At 41.8% G+C, this 23,363-nt stretch overlaps 1 protein-coding gene across 12 annotated transcripts in view; it reads left to right on the top strand.

The window, feature by feature from the left end:
* DOCK9 (dedicator of cytokinesis 9) overlaps positions 1-23,363 on the top strand; it is a 267,093-nt gene that overhangs the window by 193,852 nt on the left and 49,878 nt on the right. For all 12 annotated transcript variants that reach the window (XM_069467604.1, XM_069467598.1, XM_069467602.1 and 9 more), the window contains exons 28-36: positions 5,122-5,268; positions 5,491-5,574; positions 6,237-6,348; positions 9,470-9,648; positions 9,896-10,009; positions 12,245-12,362; positions 16,472-16,605; positions 18,592-18,706; positions 22,367-22,433. In XM_069467604.1, coding sequence (XP_069323705.1) covers positions 5,122-5,268; positions 5,491-5,574; positions 6,237-6,348; positions 9,470-9,648; positions 9,896-10,009; positions 12,245-12,362; positions 16,472-16,605; positions 18,592-18,706; positions 22,367-22,433 — 1,070 coding nt within the window. The remainder of the gene's footprint in view (positions 1-5,121; positions 5,269-5,490; positions 5,575-6,236; positions 6,349-9,469; positions 9,649-9,895; positions 10,010-12,244; positions 12,363-16,471; positions 16,606-18,591; positions 18,707-22,366; positions 22,434-23,363) is intronic.

Genomic DNA, 23,363 nt, shown 5'->3' with positions numbered 1-23,363 from the left:
GTGTATATGATGTTCTGGAAGAAGAAAAACCGTAGGGACGGAGCACAGAGAAGTCAGGGACAGCCAGGGACTGGAGGTGGAACAGGAATGACCGTGATATCTTATGTCTTCCTGATTGTGGTGGTGGTTACATAACTGTATTCACTTGTCAAGACTTGCCACACTGTACACTTTAACAGACTGAATTTTACAGTTTGGAAATTATACCTCAATAAACCTGACTTAAAACAACACAGTAAAGTCAGATTTGAGTGGGGGGAAAGGCTGCTTAGGTATCCAGTGGAGATCAGAGGAGGAGTAGCTCTGGAGAGAGGCAGTGGAACAGAGGACTTGGTTTACCAGGGAAGATGGAAAGTGATGAGTTATGCTTGGAATAGCTTAAGCTTTAGGGCCATGAGTTCAGCAGCTATGATAGAGACCTGAAATAACAGGGACTTAAGGAAAAAAAGGCAAATTTCTTCTCACGTGAAAATCCAAGCTCATAGGGGATTCTGTTCCACAAAGTTAGAGGCTTAGACTCCTAACGTCCTGTTGCTTTGTCTCTGGGAGTTCTGCTTCTCCTCTTGAACTGACGGGGTTCACCACCACACCCACGCTGTAGCCAGCAGGAAGAGGAACACACACCTTTTTCCTTTAAGGATGTGACCCAGAGGTTGCATAGATCACTAGCACTACCACCCCTTCAGCCAGATTTAGTCACATGGCCTCACACAGCTCCAAGGATAGATGGTATGTGTAGTCTTTATTGTGGGTATCCGCGAGCCCAGGTAAAAGTTGAGGTTCTAGTACCACGAGAGAGGATGGAGAACAGTTACTAGGAGGCAACCAACCGCTGTTCCACGAGGAGCTGTGGCACAGCAAACATTTCTAGTTGGCAGGTGGAGATGCAGGCTCGGACAAGGAAGAGAATGGACAGAGATAACGGAATAGATTGTGAGCACCAGTCTGCTGAAACTATGAGCCTAAGCTTTTGTCTGGGGCAAAGGATTGTGTCGGTCTAGTGTGGGCGGGAGAGCCATCAGAGGACAGTGCAGATCTGACATGAGGTTAAGAGAAGGAAGCGTCTCAGACTGCAGTGTGGTTCTGGGAGAGGTGAGCAAGGCCCTGGAAGGCCCTCAAGCCAAAGTCGGTTGTCAGAGGAGTCCTGCATCCCCCAGCAACAGGCCTGTGAGCGTCCCTGCCCACCTCAGTCATGGGATGGGAGCAGCCGTGCCAGGCGTGGGGCCATGGTGCTGATGTAGCAGTAGATTTCAGGGCCTGGTGGCAGGGCCGTGGGCTGGTTACATCCCCTGCAGCAGGAAATCTGAGATGCTGCTCTCATGGCACCAGCGGGGCAGAGAGTGGAATAAATGTGGGCAGTACAGAGAGAAGACTGATTCTGGTGAATGAAAATGACAAGGTAGGGGGAAGAAAAGTTGTAGAAAAAAATGGAAGAGAGAGGAAGTGACATGGGGATTCCACCAAGTTGGGGGTAATCTCAGAATGCTGGGAAATGTCATTGGCAAATTTCCTCTCAGCCCCATTACTTTTGTTGTTTGCTAAGCCAGAAAAATGAAGCTTCTTAATTCAAAGTCTTATTTATCATATCTCAGAGAGCAGGCAAATAGGCCATAGGAAAGAGGTGTCTAAACTCCACCACAGAGTGGAAGGACTCAGGAGGCATCAAAGAAGGGGTCATTCGAAGACCGTTCTGAAGTCCTCGTCCATGAAGCCATGATTTCGGCAGCATCGGGTGTGGGAGCGCAAACGACCTGGAAGATGTGGGGTAGCCCGTCACTGGGTCTCTTTGAGGGCCCGGCTGCTAACAGCAGCGCCCACAGGGGCCTCCACAGCAGGGCTGGGTGTAGGTCTGCAGGGAGAGCCTGCTCTGTCCAGGAGACAGGTGGTGGGCATTGAGCAGCACGCGGGTGTCAGCTCACAGCAGGGTGGGGCAGGTGGCCGGCAGATGGGCTGGAGGAGGTTGATCTTGGGAGGGACAGGTGCTGGGCAGCATTTCTCAGGTTGTGGCCGGGCCAGTGGGGACGCTGCAGCAGCACTGGCAAAAGAGCCTCCAGCAGGGGGGCTTGGGGAGTTGGGGTTCTATTTGGTTGGAGAGTCTCTCAGCGGCTCAGTGGCCTCTCCTCCAAGCCACCACTTCCATACTCACCACCTGGGCATCATCCTAGGTTTTTTTTCTTCCATTTTACTTTATAGTAATCCCCATAAAAACGTCTAGTTACCTAGGTCTTTATTACCTTTAGATGTGTGCCTTACCTCATAAAAAAGCTTTAGTTGGTTTTATAGCCAAATTAGGACACTTCACAATAGCTATTTTTCACTGTAAGGAGAGTTCCATTTCAGCCTTCAGAGGCATGACTTGTCATTTCCTTGTCACTGAAAGGCATTAATGGTGGGCTGGTATGTAAATTATCTATCATTCTCTACTACGTTTTCTTTCTTTTTAATAAAAACTTTTTATGTATTTTCTAATAAATACAGAAGTAGAAGGAATACTATACCAAATCTGACGTCCCTATCACCCAGCTTCAAGTTATCAACATTCTGCCATACTTGCTTTATATATCCACCCTCACACTTTTTTTCCTACAGTATTTTAAAAGCAGTTACCAAATATTTTAATATTTCATCTGTAAAAACTTTAGCATGTCATCTCTAACAGATAAGCCTTTAAAAAAGACATCACCACTATACTATTCTCACACCAAACAAAATTAGCAATATGTCTTTATTATCATCCAATACCCAATCTGTATTCATTTTTCCCCAGGTGTCTCAAAAATGTCATTTTACAGTTGGTATATCTGACTCAGGATCTAAATAAAGTCCACACATTGCATTTAGTTGATGTGCTTCTGAAGTTTTGATTCTCAAACTGTTCCCTTTCCATTTGTTTGTTTTTTTAATTCAATGTATTTCTTGAAGAACGTGGGTCATTTGTCCTGCAGAATTTCCCATTTTCTAGATTTAGCTGATTGTAAACTTACAATGTTACATGACATGGTTCTCTATCCCTTGCATTTCCTTTAAACTTGTAGTTATGTTTAGAGGCTCAGTTTGATTCAGGTTTGGTCTTCTTTCCGGCAAGGCTACTTCGTAGCTGGTACTGCTGCATCATATTATAAGGTATGTGTGTCCAGTTGTCCCACTCTTAGTTATGATAATACTGACTAATAGGTTTATGTGGTATCCACCAATCCATCTATGATGCAGTTCTCCATCCACTTTTCATGGTTTTAGCAGCCATTCACGCAGCCCCAGGCATTTCTTAGAGTACCTCTCTTTCAGGAGTGGCAGCTTGGGTAGCCAGCAGTTGTGCCTGGTAGTTACAGTGGTTCTTGCGTGGGGTCATAGAAGTTGATCATTTATTGATGCTGTTACCTAGGATATAGAGCTATTGGTTACACATGTGGAACAAAATCTCTTTGGAATTTCAGAATTTGCTGTTCTGTTTTTTAAAGCAGGGAAACTTTGCATTCTTATTACTTGATTCTTTCGTCACTGGATTCTTGAGTCTACATAAGTTCACAAAGATTTTCTTGTTATTGGTTTGAGAACTGAAATTGTTATAAAGCTGATCAAATATTCCTAGTAAGTTCTGGTATTTAATGCATAAAGTAATGCATGCTGTTGTGTCAGAAACACCTAGGTTCTGGTTCCCAGTTTTACAAATACTATTTGTTTGATATTGGGATATTAGTTTGGCTGCTCTAAAACAGGCCAGTGTAATAGTGGCTTAAATAAGACAGAAGGTTCATTTCTCTCTTGTGGAAAATCATGAGCTTGTAGACAGTTTGGAGAGTGGGGCAGCTTGTTCCCCACGGTCATGTAGTGACTCAGGCTCCTTCTGTCAGTTATCCAGCCCACGGTGTTACCCTTGTCCACATGGTGGAGAATGGAGCTCAATGCCACAGCACCCTTTAGGCAGTGGTAAGAAGGGAACAGGGAAAGCCAGCAGCTCCCTTTAGGGGATGGCCTGGATGAGGTGCATGTCACCTCCTCTTATAGCCTACTGGCTATCACTTGGTCATGTGGCCCATATTTAGCTGCAAGTCAGGATGGGAAATATAGTGTCTAGCTGGGCAGCCACGTGTCCTGTAAAACCATGGGTTCTGTTAGTAAAAGGGGGAAGAAATGGAGGGTTACTAAAGGTCATTTAGTACTTTTTGTTGAATTTTCTAAGCCTCAGTTTCCTCATCTATAAAATGGGGATGAAAATACCCCACTCTTGTGGCTGCTAGAATTAAATGAATGGATGGGTCAATGTAATGAAACATCTAGTTCAGCACCCTTCCTATGTCAGGCTCTCAGTCCATTCTTCTAGTTATGGTAGGAAGGGGGCAGTGTGGCCTCACGTAGCAGAAAGAGCACAGGCTTTGGATTTGTAGTAGACCTGGGCCCGAATCCTTGTTAGCTGTGTGACTGAGGACACATTTACCTAAACTCTCTGACCCTTTATAAAATGAGCATTAAATTTATAGGAATCTTATAAGAATTTTAAAGAAGTGCATAAAAATATGTAGTGCAGTGCCTGCCATGTAGAATATACACATAAATGTTAGCTTATTGCTAAGGAGTCTGGGTGTGCTTTTTTAGGTTTCTGATGGGGAAAGATTATTATGGAAAGCTAACTTGAAGAGGACTACTGCCAAGCAGTTTAGTTACGTACAGCCACCAATCTGTGCATTTGGAGTTTAAGTACTTAAAGCTCAGACCTAACCTAATGCTTTCTGAAGAGCTCTCTGAGAGGTACAGGCAGCAGAATCATCAGAGATGCTCCGTGAAAATGCAGGTTCCTGCCCCTTCCCCCTGCACCTCCTGCCAGTCTCCTAAACCAGGATCTCTGGGAGTAGAGGCTGACTCTCCCCAATTTTACAAACACCTCCAAGGTGATCTTTATCATGCTGAAGTTTGAGATTCTGGTTCTAATCCACAGCACTTACTTGAAATATTTGAATACTTGTACAGTACTTTGAAAGAAGGAAGAGTAATTCAGTTTTTCTAATTTCAGAGAAATAAGATTAGTACTCTGGGTTTTTAAAACTGGACTCAGGGATGGGATTTTCTTCCCCAAAGGGTTACAACTTTCAAAAATAATAAAGATTTGCTTTGCATTCTTTTTAGTTACTGAGAAACCAGAGATTTCCTGCATCCTATCATCATGCAGTGGAAACCGTTGTGAATATGCTGATGCCACACATCACTCAGAAGTTTCGAGATAATCCAGAGGCTTCTAAGAATGCAAATCATAGCCTTGCTGTCTTCATCAAGGTGGGGACTTCTGGGGAGGAGGGTGTCAGTTCTGTGACTAAGATGTTCATTTTAAGCAGCTATCTAGCACAGTGGCTACAATGGAGTAGTGCTCCAACGATATTGATGGCATGTTTTTATGCTAAAGGATAAACTTATTAACAATGAATGCTGATTGGAATCCAAGCTTCCAAAAAGTTTCAGCCTGAAATACTGATCTTTGTGGGTTGTTTTTCCCTACAGAGATGTTTCACCTTCATGGACAGGGGCTTTGTCTTTAAACAGATCAACAACTACATTAGCTGCTTTGCGCCTGGAGACCCAAAGGTAGTGTGGGTGTTGTATACTGTTCTTTTTACCTCACTGATTCGCATCTGGAAATCTACCTCTTTCTCTCAGTTCTCATCTCACTTTTCTTTCTGTCCCAGAGGCACAACTCACTCCTCTCTTGGAAACACTAGTACTTACTCGCTTGATATGTGAGAGATATTAGGGATACGGTAAAACAGAATGAGAAATAAACATACCCATTGATTTTCTCTTAAACACCTGAAATGACTTCTCAACCACAAAACTAAATGTATGTATGTTGCAATTCATAGTTTACTTAAGATAACAAAAGTAACCATCTGGCCTTTCTCTGGTAGAATTATCTTTTTCCCTTGTTTTTTATAAAGCTCTCCCCTACTAACTTTTTTAGTGTTTTGAATGTGTCTATAATGATAAACTGCCTGAAATTCTTTATTGAAGTAGGAGGAGCATAAATAATAAATACCCTAAAAGTCAGTTGAGGACACCGTTTAATGAAGTGTGTTCTCAGTTTTCAAATCCCCGCAGCGATTCTAAAATCTGTAAAACGCAATAGCGTGCAGTTCCAAGAGGGTCAAGAAGCTAATGACTAGGTGTGTTATTTCTAATGGGTTTTTTAGGATCCTGTATAAAATACCCAGTGATGCATTTAATTTATGACTAAGCATATTTTCCTGCAGACCCTCTTTGAATACAAGTTTGAATTTCTCCGTGTGGTGTGCAATCACGAACATTATATTCCTTTGAATTTACCAATGCCATTTGGAAAAGGCAGGATTCAAAGATACCAAGGTAATCCATCTTTATGTATGTTAATCTTTTCACAAAGAGAGCCATTTATTTTTATAAGAAAAGATAATTGATATTAGCATTTTCTTATTTTTTTCCATTGGTGAATTTTTTTCTTGGTAATTTCCATTTTAAAAAGTACTGATAAAATGTTATAAGGAAACTTACTTTTCAGGAAACTTGTCAAACTACAAATCGTGCCAGTGTGACTCTGTTTTCATTGAAAAAGTCCTTTGCTTAAATAGTAGAAGTCCATCTTACTTCCTGTAGCTTATTTTTATTTGTTTCACTTTTCCTTTTTTCTTATGAATTAGCTTTTCTTTCACCAACTGTGGAGTCACATGACACTCCTGTAGGTAGGTGTGGGTGTGGTGCTCGCTTTCTTGCATTTACCTCCTTTAGAAGAAAAAGAATGCAAGTTACTGCTGAGATGCTTCCATATGCTGTTCAGTTAGGCGTTTCCTACATACTTTGATTAATTCTTAAGCTCATGATAAACCGGTGAATTTGTTTTTACTGTAGCCAAGATATTGCTGTGACATCCCAGGGAGGCATCTGGTTTTGTGCTCCTGAAGTCACTGGGTATTCTAGGATGTTTCTTCAAGAACGAAAACAAACAAAAAGCCCTGCTTCTTCCAGAAAAATGCATTGTTCTGTCATTTTCATAGCCATTGTCCATAGTGGTAGCAGTAACCTAAATCACAAGCAACATGGCTTTTTCACATGCTTTTTATGTTTGCACGTTGAGTCTTTATTAATGTTCTGTAGTCTTAAAGTTTGAAGAGAGTTGAACTCATAGATTTCTTTGTCTTCACTGAGTAAATCAGATTAAACAAATTACTCTGTCAAGTCTGTCAAGTAATGTTTATTGAGTTTAGTGCCTTGAATGTGCTCAGGTTTATTTGTGCTAAAGGAGAGAACAAGTGGAAGGATGCCTCCAAACTATTAATGACACCTGAATCAACCACCTCTGAAATTCAGAGAGAAACACACAAATGCATTCATTCAGAGACACATAACTTCCACCAAAACAGGCTTATGGTACCTTTTAAGGAGCAAGTAGGATGGTAGCCCTGGAGTTGGCATTCATGCATTCAACAAATATTTACCCAGAACCAGCTATGTCTAGCTTCAGGTTATAGTTGTGGACAACCTGGATGAAAATCCTTGGCTATTCCACATAAGTGAAATGCATAGAATGTTGGAGACTGATAAATGCTAAGGAGATAAAATAAAGTGAGGAAGGGGGATGTGAGAAGGGCTGCCATTTGAGACAGGGTGGCCAGGTAACAGTGGAAGAGAGTGAATGTGCTGAGTGCATGCACATTTGGGAGAGCTTTCTGGGCCGAGGGGACAGCCAGGCATTCAGCACCCCCAGATCTAACCCTAGCCCCCCTGCTCCCCACATTGCAGACATGCATGCTTACACCCAGCTCCTCAAACATGGCATGCCCACCCTGGACACCCCTCCACCTCAAGTAGCCCCCTCCCTGGAGAACCCTCATCTTCCTTTGCAGGCCTGGCACTCCACACCTCCTATGAGGGGCCTCCTGGGGTCTCCTGGCCCTCGTCCAGCTCCCCAACTGGAATCAATTGCCCTCCCTGCCCTGCACTTCAAACCCCATCTGTCCCCCTGCCCCACCTCACAGTCACCTATACTTGGGGACTGTGACTCTTTCTTCCTTTCACCTGATAAGGAGCTGAGGGCAGCTCTTTATTTGCAGGGTTGGTGGTCAGTATGTGCTAATGCCTTTCTTCCCTGTGACCCAGCCAGGCCTAATTGTTCATCCTGTAGAACTGAGTGGAATGGAAATGCTGCAGGTGCCCAACAGGCCCACGCATGCTCTCAGGAGACTCCCAGGGGATCTGGGAGCAAGAGGGGCTGCCCTAGGCAGGTGTGTGAGTTGTAATAGGCCTTAATGAGAGGAATAAATGTTTTTTAGCATTCTCCTTCCTCTCTCCCTATCACTTGTCCTGCACCCCTGCCTCTGCCTTCTCTCTCATGCACACACATGTGCACACACACAGTTAAAGTAGTTTTCTCCTAAATTTATGTGAAGTTAAGCTGTGAACTATAGTTTGGATAAACTGGGTTTAATGATCATAAACAGTGAACATAATTATTCTAGAAAAATATTCACTCTTCCCCTTCTTTCTACAAAAGAGTTTCATAGGACTTGGGTCAGTATTTTGGGTGGATTTAGATGTAACTAATTGATATGGGATTAAAGTCACAGGAGAGGTCTGTGGACTTTCCTTAATAATGAAGTCAGTCTAACAGTTCAAATCTAGCTTCATCTTCCTGGGAATGTGTATTTCAGCTTTAGACTGATGTTTAGTGGCTGTTATTTACCCTCAGAAGAGGTCATGTTTGCTTCTATCTCTTTTCCAGAAGAGCTTTTCATTTTGTCATTTAGCTTGTTGATGATTTGCTAGTTGGTTTTGGTGCTTTGTCCATCTTAGTTTTAGTTTATATTAATTTTTTATTTGTTTTTAGAGATGTAGAAATATTAAGAGGATATTTTAGGAAATACTGCATTAAATAAGTTTTTCACTCAGGGATAACAGAATAAATAGGTTATATGTTAATTTGTTTATTTTAAACACATTGGGTTTTAATGGGATTATATAGGCATTAGTGACTAGGAAATGGATAAATAAACTCAGGTAGTAAGGAACATTTTAATAAACCATATATATTGATACTTTAATTACATGTTTGTTATGCACAAATTACTCTTATATAGTTAGTTCTATTAATGAGTATAATAACTTTATTTTTTGACTTTGTCAATAACAAACCTATATTTGTAATGTAACATATGCTGTTCACTATTCTAAAAATTGGTACTTAAAATATTCACTGATTTAATTATGTAGGATGCAGTATGTTTCAAAAATCAAAATCTGGTGCAATTATTTGTGTTTAAATTTGGTTTTCATTTAAGAGTTCCATGTATTAAGAAATAGAGCAACATTTTAGAATCAGCACTTTCCCCTTTGAAGTCTCATCACCTGTTGACATACATAGGGTGGGCCAAATGCAGAGGATGGGTTTAGTTTTTATGTTATTCAAAGGGTGTTGCATCCTCCCTAACTAAAGTTGTTTGTGTCCTCATTGCAGACCTGCAGCTTGACTACTCATTAACGGACGAGTTCTGCAGAAACCACTTCTTGGTGGGACTGCTACTGAGAGAGGTGGGGACTGCCCTCCAGGAGTTCCGGGAGGTCCGGCTCATTGCCATCAGCGTGCTCAAGAACCTGCTGATAAAGCATTCTTTTGATGACAGATACGCTTCAAGGGTGAGTGGTCCCCAGTGAAAGGAAGTAGGCATTGACAAAGTCCTTTATTTTAGGTAGTGTGACGAAAGTAGCCAACTAGAAAATTTGGGGTAACAGCACTAAGACTTTTTTCTGTTTTCAGAACATCAAATATCTGTCTTTGTAGGAAGGCTCCAAATAAAGGAAGATGGCCAGTGCCAACTTAGTCTATCATTTAGCAGCTCTCCGAACCACGGAGCACACTGACCCCTATGTGTCTTCCTTTCAGAGTCATCAGGCAAGAATAGCCACTCTCTACCTGCCTCTGTTTGGTCTGCTGATTGAAAACGTCCAGCGGATCAACGTGCGGGAGGTGTCGCCCTTCCCCGTGAACCCTGGCAGTGTATGTAAGCGTGGTCGCACAGTTACAGCCGATATTGGGTCCTGGGGCTGTCAGAACAAAGTACCACAAACTGGGTGGCTAAGAACAGCAGAAATCTGTTCTCTCACAGTTTGGGAGGCCAGAAGTCCAATGTCAAGGTGTCAGCAGAGTTGGGTCCTCCTGGTGATTCTGGGAGAAGGGTCTGTTCATGCTTCTCCCCCAGCTGCTGGTGTTCCTGCCGTCCTCGGTGCTCTCTGGCTTGTAGCTGCATCGCTGCAGCTTCTGCCTCTGTCTTCACGTGGTGTTCTCCCCAGGGTGTGTCTGTCTCTCTGTGTGCCTTCTCCTCTTCTTGTAAGGACACCAGTGATTTAGGGCCCACCCAGTATGACCTCATCTTAAATTCATAGTTACATCTGGAAAGACCCTATTTCCAAATGAGGTTACATCCTGAGATTCCAGGTGGACATGAGTGTTGGGGGGACACTACTTAACTCAGTACACACACACCCTTTATTTTGCCAGTAAAACCATAGTAGTCCACAGTCCTACTGGGGAGTTGCTTTTCTGGCTAAGATGGGGTCAGTCAGTAAACTTTCAACTCTTGTTAAAAATTAGTATGAAAACCCTGATCTGCTAATGGCCCAATGTCCTGTAAGGCCTCAGAACCTTCATTTGTGTATTCAGCCAGCATAAATTCTTGGGGAGGGAGGGACAGAAAACATGGTGTAGTCATAACCCATGTCCTGTAAGAGCTCATGGTAGCCCCTGGTGGAAATGTGCCATGCAGTGTCCGAAAAGCCACCTCTGGGCTACAGTTTCTCTCTGACTGTACAATCAGAAAGTGAGGCTCTACGTCAGGGGTGCCAAGGTGAGGGACAGGAAGCCCCATCTCCAAGAACTGACCACCTGCATCTATATTGTCTTTGTGCAGCCTTTTAAAGGTGTGTGGAAATTAAGTTGACTGGAGGATGACCCCAGAAATTATATCAAAACTTTTTGGCTAGAGATTGTTTGATCTTTTACTCAGTCTTTGATACATGTTGATTTCTCTTGTTATTTAAAGAATCGTCTTATAATTCAGCTTTTTGAAAGCATGATCACTGTCAAATTCCTTGTTACATTTCAGCTGCAAAAAGCTTTTTAAATATTAACCTATAATTTAATTATTAAAGTTTGTAAACATTTTGCAATCTAAAACCTGTATTCTTTCTCATTCTAAGCTCTTTTCTTGGCCTCAGAGGGTTTGCTGTTAATTTGGACAGATATTACCAGTTCAGCAGTTTTCCTTTCCCTTTTATTCTGGTCCCAGGAACTGGCTTGGTTGTTAATCTTGCCACTTTGTCATTATGGTGTATACGTGGGGAGTTTCCGTGCCTGTTTCTGTCCCTTTCCCCACCACAGTGATGCATTGTCCCGTTTTTTTTACACTACCTACCTCTTCACCTCCTAACACATTCCTAAATCAGGTTACACTGAGAGGAGCCATGTTTATAGCTTGTGTGTGTGTGTGTGTGCATGCACGCACTGCTGTTCAAAAGGGTGTAAGCTTTCTCTATCCTAAATGCACCTTGCCGATCTTACCCTGTACCATATCGCATCTCACAAGTGTATCCTCTAACCGTGTCTGCTTTTCTACACAGAGTGAGTGATTCAGGGCAGAGCGTGACCTCCCTGTACTGTTTCAATCCTGAGAAATATGAACACAAGGTCTTTCTGTGGCTTTCCCCAAAGTCAAATCCCTTTTTTGACGTAACTTCAAAATGAACGAGTCCTCCACTGACTGAGAGTTCTCGTGAGACTCCAAACATCTAGAGACAGCATTGCTGCTATTGTAATTCCCTGTTGCTCATTTGGAAAGATTTCCAATGTGAGAAAAAAAAAAAAAACAACAGCATTCTAGTTAGAAAGACCAGAGGAGGCTTTCTCTGAGAAAAAATACCAAAATAATCTAAGGAAAGTCTGGGTATCAGAGCTCTCCTGGAAGGGGAAAGGTGCTAGAAGTTCTGGGGAGGAGAGACAGTGACTCTGTGGACCATGATTTCCCTGCCCCCCGGCTTGCACCCCCGTGCCCCCTCCTGCTCTGGGCCGTCCTCCACCTCGTCCCTCGCCCACGCCACGCGGCTGCTTCTCCCGCTCTGGCCTGTTGAGCGTGTCAGGCTGTTCTGTTTCGTTCCCGCAGCTGCCCTCGCACAGCCAAAAAGAATTGAGTAGTCTTTTTCAATCATCTTTAATTGTTTCTTTTCCTCCCCGTGACAGACTGGGAAGGACGAATCTCTTGCCTTGCCCACTGTGAACCCACTGGTGACGCCGCAGAAGGGAAGCACGTTGGATAACAGCCTGCACAAGGACCTCTTGGGCGCCATCTCTGGCATCGGTAATACTCGGCGCTCTTGTCTTCTCTGCTGTGTCACTCCAGAAGTGTCTTGAATCCGTTAGTTCCATAGTTCATTAACGTGTCACATTTGCAAATTCGGACTTTGAAGTCTGAGTTTCTGCCTTGCATATTCTTTTCCTGGTTGTGATACTTGACAACTGAAATCCCTCAACCATACACTGAAGTAACAATCCCCAAATGCTTGCGATTCCTGAATATAGTACATGTAATCACTTGCTTATGCTGTTTGCTCTTTGATTAATGCTTGTTAAGTTGATTTGTCATTTTAAATATTAATTGGATTGTTTATGCTGCTAGAAAAGGCATATCTTTGCAGGTGTTGGGGGGAAGGAAGGATTTATTTGTAATGTCAATGATTTAGCTGAAATGTGACGTAATAATTCCTGAAGGAGATAGCAGTTTGTGGCTAGAATTTAATCTTAAAGCCAGTTTTCAAAAATCTTCTCTCTTGTAATATTTTTTCTGTCTGCAATAATGAAAGACTAGCCCCCACAGGGAGTAAAACAGACAGTGTAAGTCAAGATTGAAATGGAGTGTTTCCTCCAGAAGAAAATGCCTGAGAAACTGTGCCTGTTAATACTCTAATTGAGCCCTTGTGCTAGCTCCTTCTTAAAGATAGTAGCATAAAAATATATACGGTCAAAGAATTGTCATGGATGTTCAAGTCTCCTTCTGTCTTGATTTCTCCCCTTCTTTACTTCACTTTGAATGAATAAAGCATCCTACTACGGCTAGTGGTTGGACTACCCAATAATGGGACTCGTTTACGGACAGAAGGAAGGGAAGTCCTTTGATCTAATTAATTTGCAGAACTGTCATCCATTCTGAGTTCATCTCCTTACCTTTTGTGTTGTCGTTGTTGTTAATATGCCATTTCATGTAGGTGATAAAACTGGGGACAATTTAAAACCGCAAAGGCCACACCAATGCCCAAATCTGTCCTACAGTGCTAATACCAATCTTTAATCTTATTTATATTGATGTGTATCTTTCATACTTATACTCCCCTCATTTGGCGATGTACAGATTAAAAATTTAGTTCATGCATAGTGTTTGGAGGAGAGCCTGGCCCACGGTAATTGCTCAGTGAATGTTGGCTGCTGTCACGAGTTTCCATTTGCCTTTCTTCTGGGCCTCCATCCTGTCTCTGCTTCCACTGCTCCAGAAGTGGGAAAGGGACCTTCCTCAGGGAGTTTGCAGCGGCTCATGGCACTAGCTTTAAAGTAAGACAGATGTGGCTTTGGGGCCGGACTTGAACATTTACTAGTTGCCATGGCAGGATGTTGTCTATCCTCTTTACCCACCGTATCCACATCTCCAAAACAGTCACTAGAGAGAGAATGAGCTAATACAATGTGCACCGTGCTGGGCAAAGAGAGGTATCGAAAGAGTCAAAACTTCACTGTAGCTTGATCATTTCCACAAAGCCTCGAATGCTTCTGTTTTGACTCATTAGGCTGTTCTCTGATGAGGAGTTTACCTTGTTAGGATTTGGGATTTCTTGAGAACTTAGAGAGGAGCCGCTGAGCATCTGTAGCATGATGGCGTTCACTTGCTCTGTGTTCAAGTGCAGTTATGAAAAGTACTTGATTCTGATTTAATCCTTTTTCACTATTTCTTGAATTTCAAGATCCAAATTCACTTTTCATAGGAATACACCATGATAGGTTTATTTATACTCAGGTATTATCTATATTTCTTCTCATCTTGAAGACTTAAGTCCTTGTTCCCTTTTAGGAGTGCCTTCCAGAAACACTTCACCTTTGCATTGGGTTTACTGGTTTTTTTCTGGTAGCTTTAGCAGCTCTTCTCTGAAGCATCAGGGGGTTTCCAGCTACTTTTAGCCCTGGTGCTTATCCTTCAAGAGCAGACTTTCTCCTTGCATCTCTGCTTATAAGAAATCCTGTTCCCACCCATGTTGAGAATGTGCCCTCACAGTTTTTAAATGTCTTTGGAGCATGGTGCATGGGAATTTCCAAAACCGATTCACTGCCTGGATTAAAGCTACTCTGAGTTTACATTCACTGTGAAAGGCACACATTCTGAGGGTCAGTGTTCCCTTTGCCACCTACTCAGCGTATCACACTGGGCTGTTGGTACCAAGGGAAAGGGGGTGAACTAAACTTTTCATTTTACTCATATGTTGTTTAAGGTCTTTGAAAGTTATGCACTTTCAAAGATATATATGAAATGAATATGAAATACAAATACATACAAACCAGGAACAAACTAAGCACATTATATCACATTTCCATTTGTTTGCCTTAAGCTCGGACTCTAGTTCTGGAATCAAGCCTAAAACACTGAGAATTTAGGGTCAAATTCTTCTTTACTGGGGACCTCTTTCTCTTGAGTTCTGTGTTCTACATTAAATATGAAGTACAGTTATATTAGAAGAATTATAATTTGGTCACAGTATGTGTTTCTTTTCTCTCTGGGTACAAAAAAGACTCATGTTTTTTTCACAGGGTTTTTGCCTGTTCCTTGTGACAATCAATGACACAGTTTCTTTCCTGGGGAGATGCAGCTAGTGGCTGACAATGGGGCCCAGGGGTCTACGTGTTCCAGCCTTCACTTATATTTTCTAATTTCCCTGGCCCTTCCTTTCTTGGTCTTAATACGCTGAAGCCATGTCAGGGATAGCAGTGATAAATCTGAGTGTTTGGCAGGAGGAAGGATTTACGACCTTGGGGATACAGGTCTTTTTTCTAAGATAAAGCATCTTGATGTTGCCTGAGAAATGATGAATTTGTGCCATTAGCCAGCAAGTTTAAAAGTGCAACAACTAAGTGACTTACAAAAATACTTTTGGTACAACCCAGGGGCCAGCTGTATTTATTTTTTTAATGTAGAAGTTTCTCAGTCTCTGGTAGCTAATTTGCCTATTGAAATCTGAAAATGACCAGCCCGTCATGAGGTGTGGCACCTCAGCTTGGACCTGGGAGGATGTGCTTACAGCTGCCAAACACGGTGCCAAAATCTCCTCATGCCGTCTGCAAAACCAGCCAGACCTTTCTGCTGGAGGCATGCCTTTTGGTTCAGCACGGAATGCACAAGTCCGAAGAGTCATTTTTAATTATGCAATTTACTTAAATCTTATCTAAGCAGGAAGTCAGTCTCTTACCTTTAAAAAGTCCATAGTACCAAGGTTGGGACTGATTTCCGCCTTCAAATGTTGTTTTCTCATGGACATCACAAATTTTATTGCCAAATTAGATTTCCTAGCTATTCCTAGTTCACAACACCCTTATTTTTTCATGGTGCCCCCAGACCAAAAGAAACACCTAACATTCTGTTTGTTAGGTACTTAGGGCCAAATTGCAAGTATTTATATCCTAACAACTTATTAGGTGCTCGAAAAACACACAAAATTTAAAGAGAAAATTTTTATTTCATTTTTAATAACCACAACTATTATTGATGGGTGTGTGTGCGTGCCTGTTGACACTCACACCTTCTCGAACTTTGGAATCAGATTGTCCACCGTCATCCTCATTTCCTGTTTCACATTGATTTTCGCCCAGCACTTGCTTTTTATCATAGCAAACCCCAGATACCCAGCTTCATAAAGATATGACATCATCGAGAGGAATGTAGCACTATCTGTTGTTGAAACTGCAGTTTCTGGCCAACGTCACGTATCACATTGGGTTTCCCTTGAAAATATACAATATCTCATGACACCCCTCAGTTTTCTAGGGCTCCTCAGCTGAGAGACTGAATACGTGGATTTGTCATATGATATAATTTTTTTATTTGATAGTTATAGGTGTATTTACCTTTTAATTCTTTCAAGTCTTCATTCTATCCCATTGTGAAACAGTGTGTGCCCTTTTAGTCTTAGCAGTCAAAGGTGGTTTCTAATAAATGAATTGATACTTACATCTCAATGTTTTAGCCTAAAGTTTACTTTTATCTCATCATTTGACCTGGTTCTTTAAAGGTGAAGTAATTGAATTCAACTCTTGAGCCAATTTCCTAACAGAGAAAATAAGTGCCATAAAAGCAATTTCCCTTAAAAGTCAGAACTTACCTTTATTTTACCCTGTCGCCAACAAAACTTTGGTCTTGACATCATTTCCATTTAGCTTCTCCATATACAACCTCAACTCCGAACATCAACAGTGTGAGAAGTGCTGACTCGAGAGGATCTCTCATAAGCACAGATTCGGGAAACAGCCTTCCAGAAAGGAACAGTGAGAAGAGCAATTCCCTTGATAAGGTAATTTCTTTTCATGTAACACAAGTGTTTCTTGTAATGAGTGGATTTAGTCCGTGGTAAATTTGCTTCATGTTCTAGTGCCTTGTACGTGTGACCTTTTGTTTTTTGTATACAACTCCACCAAGCTTGGGTATCTATCAGAGCTTTATCTAAGGTTGGGACCCACTTCCTGAAACTCTCTGATTCCTGTTTCCAGGATTTCAGATGAGGGCTGTGTTTACAGTGGAGCACTGTGAGTGGATGATTCCGGCAGGTCAGACAGGTAGGGAATCAAATGCCACCCACTCAGACTCCCCGTGGAGAGAGAATGCTGAAGAACACCACCTCTCACGCAGTTCTCCACGCACGTCTCTGGAGCCAGCTCCAGAAAAGAGTTACTGACCACAGAGGTGATTCAGGGATAAGGCTTCATTTGAAATCACTCTGTTCATGCTGCACCCACCCCCAACACAACACTTCCTCCTCATACTTCACCTTTTTTCTTGAAATATCTAAAGGCACAGGCAATTTGGAACTTTGTGGGAAAGGATAAAGCTTGGATTTAAATCTGAAACCGTGACAAATTGGTATCACCTTGGGCACAGTTTTCCTAAGTTATTTCAAGTTAAGAGGCCAGCACCTGCAGGTGAACCATGTGGGGACGTATTCCTAGTTCTCAGCAAACATCTAGCAACTGTGCTTCTCAGCATCAGGTGTGTAATCTCGTCACGCATTCCACGCCCGGCACACACGTGATTATCTTTAGATACAGTTCTGTCGCGGCACAAGCAGCTCAGTGCAGGAGTGTGTCGTGACCTTTGAACTTTTCCCTTGACCCCAACATGCCTTCGCGTGTAGAAGGAGAAGCTGCTGCGGAGGCACTCCGCTTGTGTCATCCGCGGTGCTGGAGAGGAGGAGGAGAGCTGCCAGTCAGCCAGGAAGCACCGGGTCACTGTGGACTTTTCCCTTCTAACGATCCCGCCTCTGCCAGAGGAACCCTTGCACGCTGCACCCACCCCTCCCCTGCAAGAAGTACTGACTTCTAGTGCCTCCGATCAAGGGGGCAGGCGAGGTGATGCTTCCGTACCAGTCTTGCCACTCATTGCGCCTGTGTTTCTTTTTGAAATACAAATATTCACATATCATATTAATTAACCCTGTATTTTTTCAATTGGCCACCAAGACCTTGAATGAAACATCTTTTTTCCCTAATCATTTTTCTTTGATATTTGGCAAAAAATGTTCCTGATTTCACTTGGAAACCTAAGTTGGAGGGTCCCTGTGTTTGTAATCACGAGATGAGATTCTTGTTTTATTTATGTTTTATGTGCTGCCTAGTGGCAAAACTGCCCTCCCCTCTGCCCCAAGCTTTCTGATGTTTGCAGTGTTGTGGAGCTAAGCTGATGACGGTGTGACCTCATCAGTTTAGGGTCCTTGGTGATGCTGTGCTGAGGTGTCCCTGTATGTCCCTGTCGAGCACCTCCCCCTTATATTCCCCCCGCGGTGCCCATGATGTGCCCCACAATGTCCCCCAAATGACAGCGCCTGGGCTCAGGCTTTGCAGCTGGTACACAGCAGCTCCACTGGCTTTACGTGCTGTTTCAGCCACTGCCCCTTCCCTGAGGCGATGGTTGGTTGTGCGGTGTCTTCTGTGTTCGATCCTAGCACACACAACTTTGCATGAGGTTTTACTTGGCATTTCACAAGGTTTTACTTGGCATAACTGAAACTGTGGTCATCCAGTGTGAAAGGTTTGTGCCTCCTGGCTTGTCCCCTGGGAAAGTGTGTGTGAAGGAGACAAGTCAGAGCTTCTACAGAACAGTGTTTGTGTATATTGTGTTCAGGTGAAGGTGCACCTAGAGTTTAACTGTCAGTGAATGACTTGTGCCTTCCAATTTGTATGATCTGACTCGGTTCTAAGAACCTTTCTCTTGCAAGGGAGAAAAGGGAAACAAAATGTTTTTCCCCTGTAATGAAATAGGCAAATCACCTGTATTTCCTTTTCAGCACCAACAAAGTAGCACTTTGGGAAATTCTGTGGTTCGCTGTGACAAACTTGACCAGTCTGAGATTAAAAGCCTGCTGATGTGTTTCCTCTACATCTTAAAAAGCATGTCTGACGGTAGGTAAAAAATGAAGATTTCTGTTTTGCTTTCCTTGTTCTAGTATTTGGTTTATTTTTTTAAATTGTCTTGATACAAGGATTTAAAAGGATTTTCTTCCTTGTTTGAAATGCTTATTAATTTACTAATGTAATGGAAATAAGAGCCTTACTGTGGAAAATAGTTTTTGTTAATTATTTTATTCTAGAAAATAGGTCCTATAATGTGAATGGGCCTATTTTAAAAATTTATATTAAACTTGGATCTGTCATCTTAACTAAAGGAGACAGAAGCACATATATGAAGTAGCTTTGGCTTTTAAAAAAAATTTTCATTTGACCAAACAAACTGGCAACTTAACTGTATTAGTCAGTCTCTGGAATTAGAAAATATATTAATAGGGACCTGTGCATTCCTTCCATGTAGAGTGTGCATGATAGTCCTAGCTTTAACTGGAAGAGAAATGTTATTTTCATTTTCTAATGGAAATAGTGGTATTGTGGTAGATTTTGTTTCTGATTAAAGGTTTGACAGCCACTTTTTTTTTTTTTTGGAGACAGAGTCTCACTCTGTCACCTGGTCTAGACAGGTCTAGGCTGTGGCATCAGCCAAGCTCAAAGCAACCTCAAACTCCTGGGCTAAAGTGATCCTCCTGCCTCAGCCTCCCGAGTAGCTGGGACTACAGGCATGCACCACCACGCCCAGCTACTTTTTATTTTTTTAGTAGAGATGGGGCCTCACTCATTGCTCAGGCCAGTCTGAAACTCCTCAGCTAAAGCAATACACCTGCCTCAGCCTCCCAGAGTGCTAGGGTTACCACACACCCAGCCGGCTGCCACACTTGTGAGCACATACTTTTGTCTGCTGGGCCTTAAATAAAAGGCTCAATTTTTCTAGATCTGGAAAGGTTTTGTGTGACTTACTGGCTTCTGAGCTGGTTTTTGAACCCATTTTGGAAGCATAGCCAAACTTTTCTGTGGTGTTGGGAGTGAGCAGAACTATGAATGCTCTGTCTGGACCCTGTAAAGCTATAAACATGTTTGACTGGACAGTTTAATCTGTTAGCTCATCTGTGTATCTAGTTATGTGATATAACCAGCCCCATGGTACAATGTCACAATTCTTATCTTGGTGAAAAATCTTGTCTCATTTTCCCTGCAAGAAATTAGATAAGGTGTGCTATGAGCTTCATTAAGGTCATTGAATTAAGATGAACTCTTTTGAAAATAAAATGCCATGTTTTGAGAACTTCAAGTCCTCTTGTGCTGCTTATATCTGGTGGCAGTAGGTGTGTATTAAACATCCAGTGGAAGGTGTTTCTGCTGGGAAATAGTGTTTATTTTATGTCAAGCTTCCAGTTCAGCAGCACTAGCAGCCTGACCTTAATAACTCAGATGGTAGGAATAACCTGCCTGTCCTTTAAATGCTTAAGGACTACGTGATTTTACTTTTCTGTTGATTTGTTACTTTAAAATAGATGTTTAAAAAAAGACAGACAAGCAAGATTTTCCTCGAATGGTGACCAAAATGCAAAAGCACATGGCAATTATTCTGATATTTTGGTTATAGTGTTGAAATTCTTCCCATTTAAGCCAAAAGTTCTGAACTTTGCTTCATGGTATTGAGTTTGAGCCAGCATTATAGTCTTGTTTTTTCTCTGTTTGAAATTTTCTTTCAAATATTTTAAATTTCAAATATTGAATATGATCTATATAACATAACTGCTTTTTAAAGGCAAGTATACAAGAACTTTTGAATCCAAGTGAAACTTATCCTTTAAAGTTAGCCCTTTGGGAAGTCATACACATATTTTAAAAATGCAACTGCCTCTTCAAAACAATGTTAAAATACCTTTTTTTCCCAATTGCCTTCAAGTTATCGATTTTTCTCCTTTATAATTAGAATTTTTATGAATGTGCATTCCATTTAAGAAATCTCCTATCCCCAAGGTCATGAAGATATTCTCTTATAATTTCTTTGAAAGCAGTATTATTTAAATTTTCACATTTAAATCTAAAAATCTACCTAGAATTGATTTTTTTTGTGGGTGGTAGGGGGTGGGGAGAAAATTGCCTCCAGAGGTAGTTACCACACGGACAAGCAGAACTTGTGTGTAACTCTAGCTTCTTCCCTCTTGTTTATTCCACATTTAAAGGGTGTCTTCTACCCTCTGAGCCCTTCCTCTCTGTGCCTTCTTGTGTCTCCTCCCTCTTTACAGAGCTTCGGTCTGCCTGCCTACTTTCCCCAGCCAGCAGGCTGAGCTGAGAGCAAGGACTGGCAGTGTCAGTGCTATGCCACTGGCTGTTCTGCCTGCCATGTGCTGGGATGGCCACAGTTGCCTGCAGGTGGATCCCACGAGGCTTTCCAGTGTGCACTTGGCTCTCTGGGTGCTCCCCTTACCAGAATGTCCAGCCTCAGATAGCCAGTCTGTTCCTCTAGGGTCTAAACTCAAACTCCCCTGAAGATGGAAGCTCCCTGACCCACCCTTATTACTGGTCTAATAGGCACTCGATTTAAATCCCCGCACAGCCATGATTCTTTAGGCTGGTAAGTGGAGAATTACCTAACTTCTCTGAGCCTCCGTTAGCTCATCTGTAAATGGGAACTCTCCTCTGCCTCAGATTAGGGTGAGCATTAGATGGCACACTCTATGTGGAATTGTGAGAGCACCTAGCACAGTGTCCGGCACATAACAAATTCTCAAGATATGGCCCATGTTGTCACTGCCTGTCATTGCTGTTGACAAGTGCAGAGTAAAAGGCCGTAGCCATGCGTCTCCAGAAGCCATCAGCGTCTCTGCACCTACCCTCTCTACTCAGTTCAGGCCCCAAAGAATCAGTGGCTTTTTCCCAGAGAGAAGTTTCTTAACCTATTTCTCAACCTCAGTGTAAAATATAGGAATGCAAAAAGGGTTAACCATCAAATAATAGGACTCTTTGTGTAATACTAAACTGTTAAAGGTTTATACATAAAGATTTAAATGCACATGCTATATGATAACAGCTATTTCACTTCAAAGAATTTGTCCTACAGATGTAGTTAGACATGCATGCAAAGACCCACATAAAAGGACATTCACTGAAACACAATTATGATAGCAAAAGATTAGGGGAGGGAAACAGTAAATGTCTATCAGTAGGGGACTGGTTAACTCAATTACGGTGCATCCATAAAGAGGAATATTATGCAACTTGGAAAAGTTGGAGATAGAGTTAAGCTGTATTTTTTTCAGTTAAAACTCAAAGGGCAAAACAGTGTGTGTAGTATACAAAAAATTTCAACAAATTCCCTGGTGGGAAGAGATTCTATAGTAGGAAACAAGACAGCCCAGCTTTAGATTGTATGCCCAGTTGTATTCTTTGAATTTTTTAGTCTATTTAAGGGTACATGATGTATAAGTTTTAAATAAGTATTGAAGTAGAGTAGAGCACTGGATGCTGTATGATGAAATTGAAGTTCAAGTGTTCAAATGTAGCATCTGTACATTGAATAAGCCTGTTGTACATGCTATCCCGTATAGATGGGTCACTGTGCTTTGTCCTTTGATCAACTGTAAAAGGGGGCAGGGTTTGGAACCCCACATTCTAAGGTCTCTTCCCATTTTCATAATAGGTGATTCTCTATAATGTACATGATGTGTATGTATTATGATTCTGACCAGATAAATGTTTATTTTCTAGATGCTTTGTTTACATATTGGAACAAGGCTTCAACATCTGAACTTATGGATTTTTTCACAATATCTGAGTGAGTAGTTTTGTCTTTGCTCATTGCCTCTTGACTTTTCCTGGATAATTAAGAGGTGTGAAGAATACTGTGTAGTTGAACCAGGAGTGTCATGTATGTCACATCCTCGGTCCGTAAGCCCTTTCTCCTGAACCTGACCCCGACACACATTTTTGGGGTTTATGACCCAGTGAACAGTGGCCAGCCTTAAATTATTACAGATATTTGTTTGTTGTAGGTGAGAGGTACCTGCTTATGTGGATAAGCCATTTTGACAAAATAACTCAAAATTATTAGTTGAATTGAGTAGATGCTGCTTTTCTAGGTTGAATCTAGCTTAAGCAGACGCAGAAACTGAGACAAAAATTGCTATAATTTTAAAATGTATAAGTAAAAGTGAAATCTTATATAGTATCTTTATCTCATTTTATCTCTTTAGTATAAGTCTCTGATTTCCTTTAAGCTCTTTACTTTTAGAAACATGAATTGACAATCCCTTATGCAAAATTGCTGATGATTTTCCAAATTCAGAATTTTTTGGATTTCTCAAAAATTTACATTTAGAATATATCCCACAACATCCCGTCAGCATCTCAGGTAGCACCCAACAATTAAACACATTATTTCTGCAGTAAAAAAATTATTTTTGCAGTACTGATATTGTTCACAATGATTAGATAAATGACAACTATAAGTAGCTTTGTGTCGATTAGTTCGAGACATGTTCTGGTGCCTAATGTATTTACACAAACTCAAGTAGAAAGCTAGTTTCCAGAGCTTAGTGCATTTTGGAATCATAGGAGAGACTGTGGGCATGGCCCTCCAGCAGGGGGCTTGGTTCATAGTTTTGGATCGTAGTTTCATGACCTCTTCAGAGTTAAAGGGGGGTTATCATGTGGCAAAATGAAATTCAGCACCGGAAGAGCTCGCTAGACATTGTTATAACTACCT

The sequence above is a fragment of the Eulemur rufifrons genome, chromosome 4, assembly GCF_041146395.1.
Source record: "Eulemur rufifrons isolate Redbay chromosome 4, OSU_ERuf_1, whole genome shotgun sequence".
In the NCBI taxonomy this organism is placed as follows: Eukaryota; Metazoa; Chordata; class Mammalia; order Primates; family Lemuridae; genus Eulemur; species Eulemur rufifrons.
Note: the sequence above shows the minus strand (reverse complement) of the source record. Positions and strands in the feature narration are given on the sequence as shown.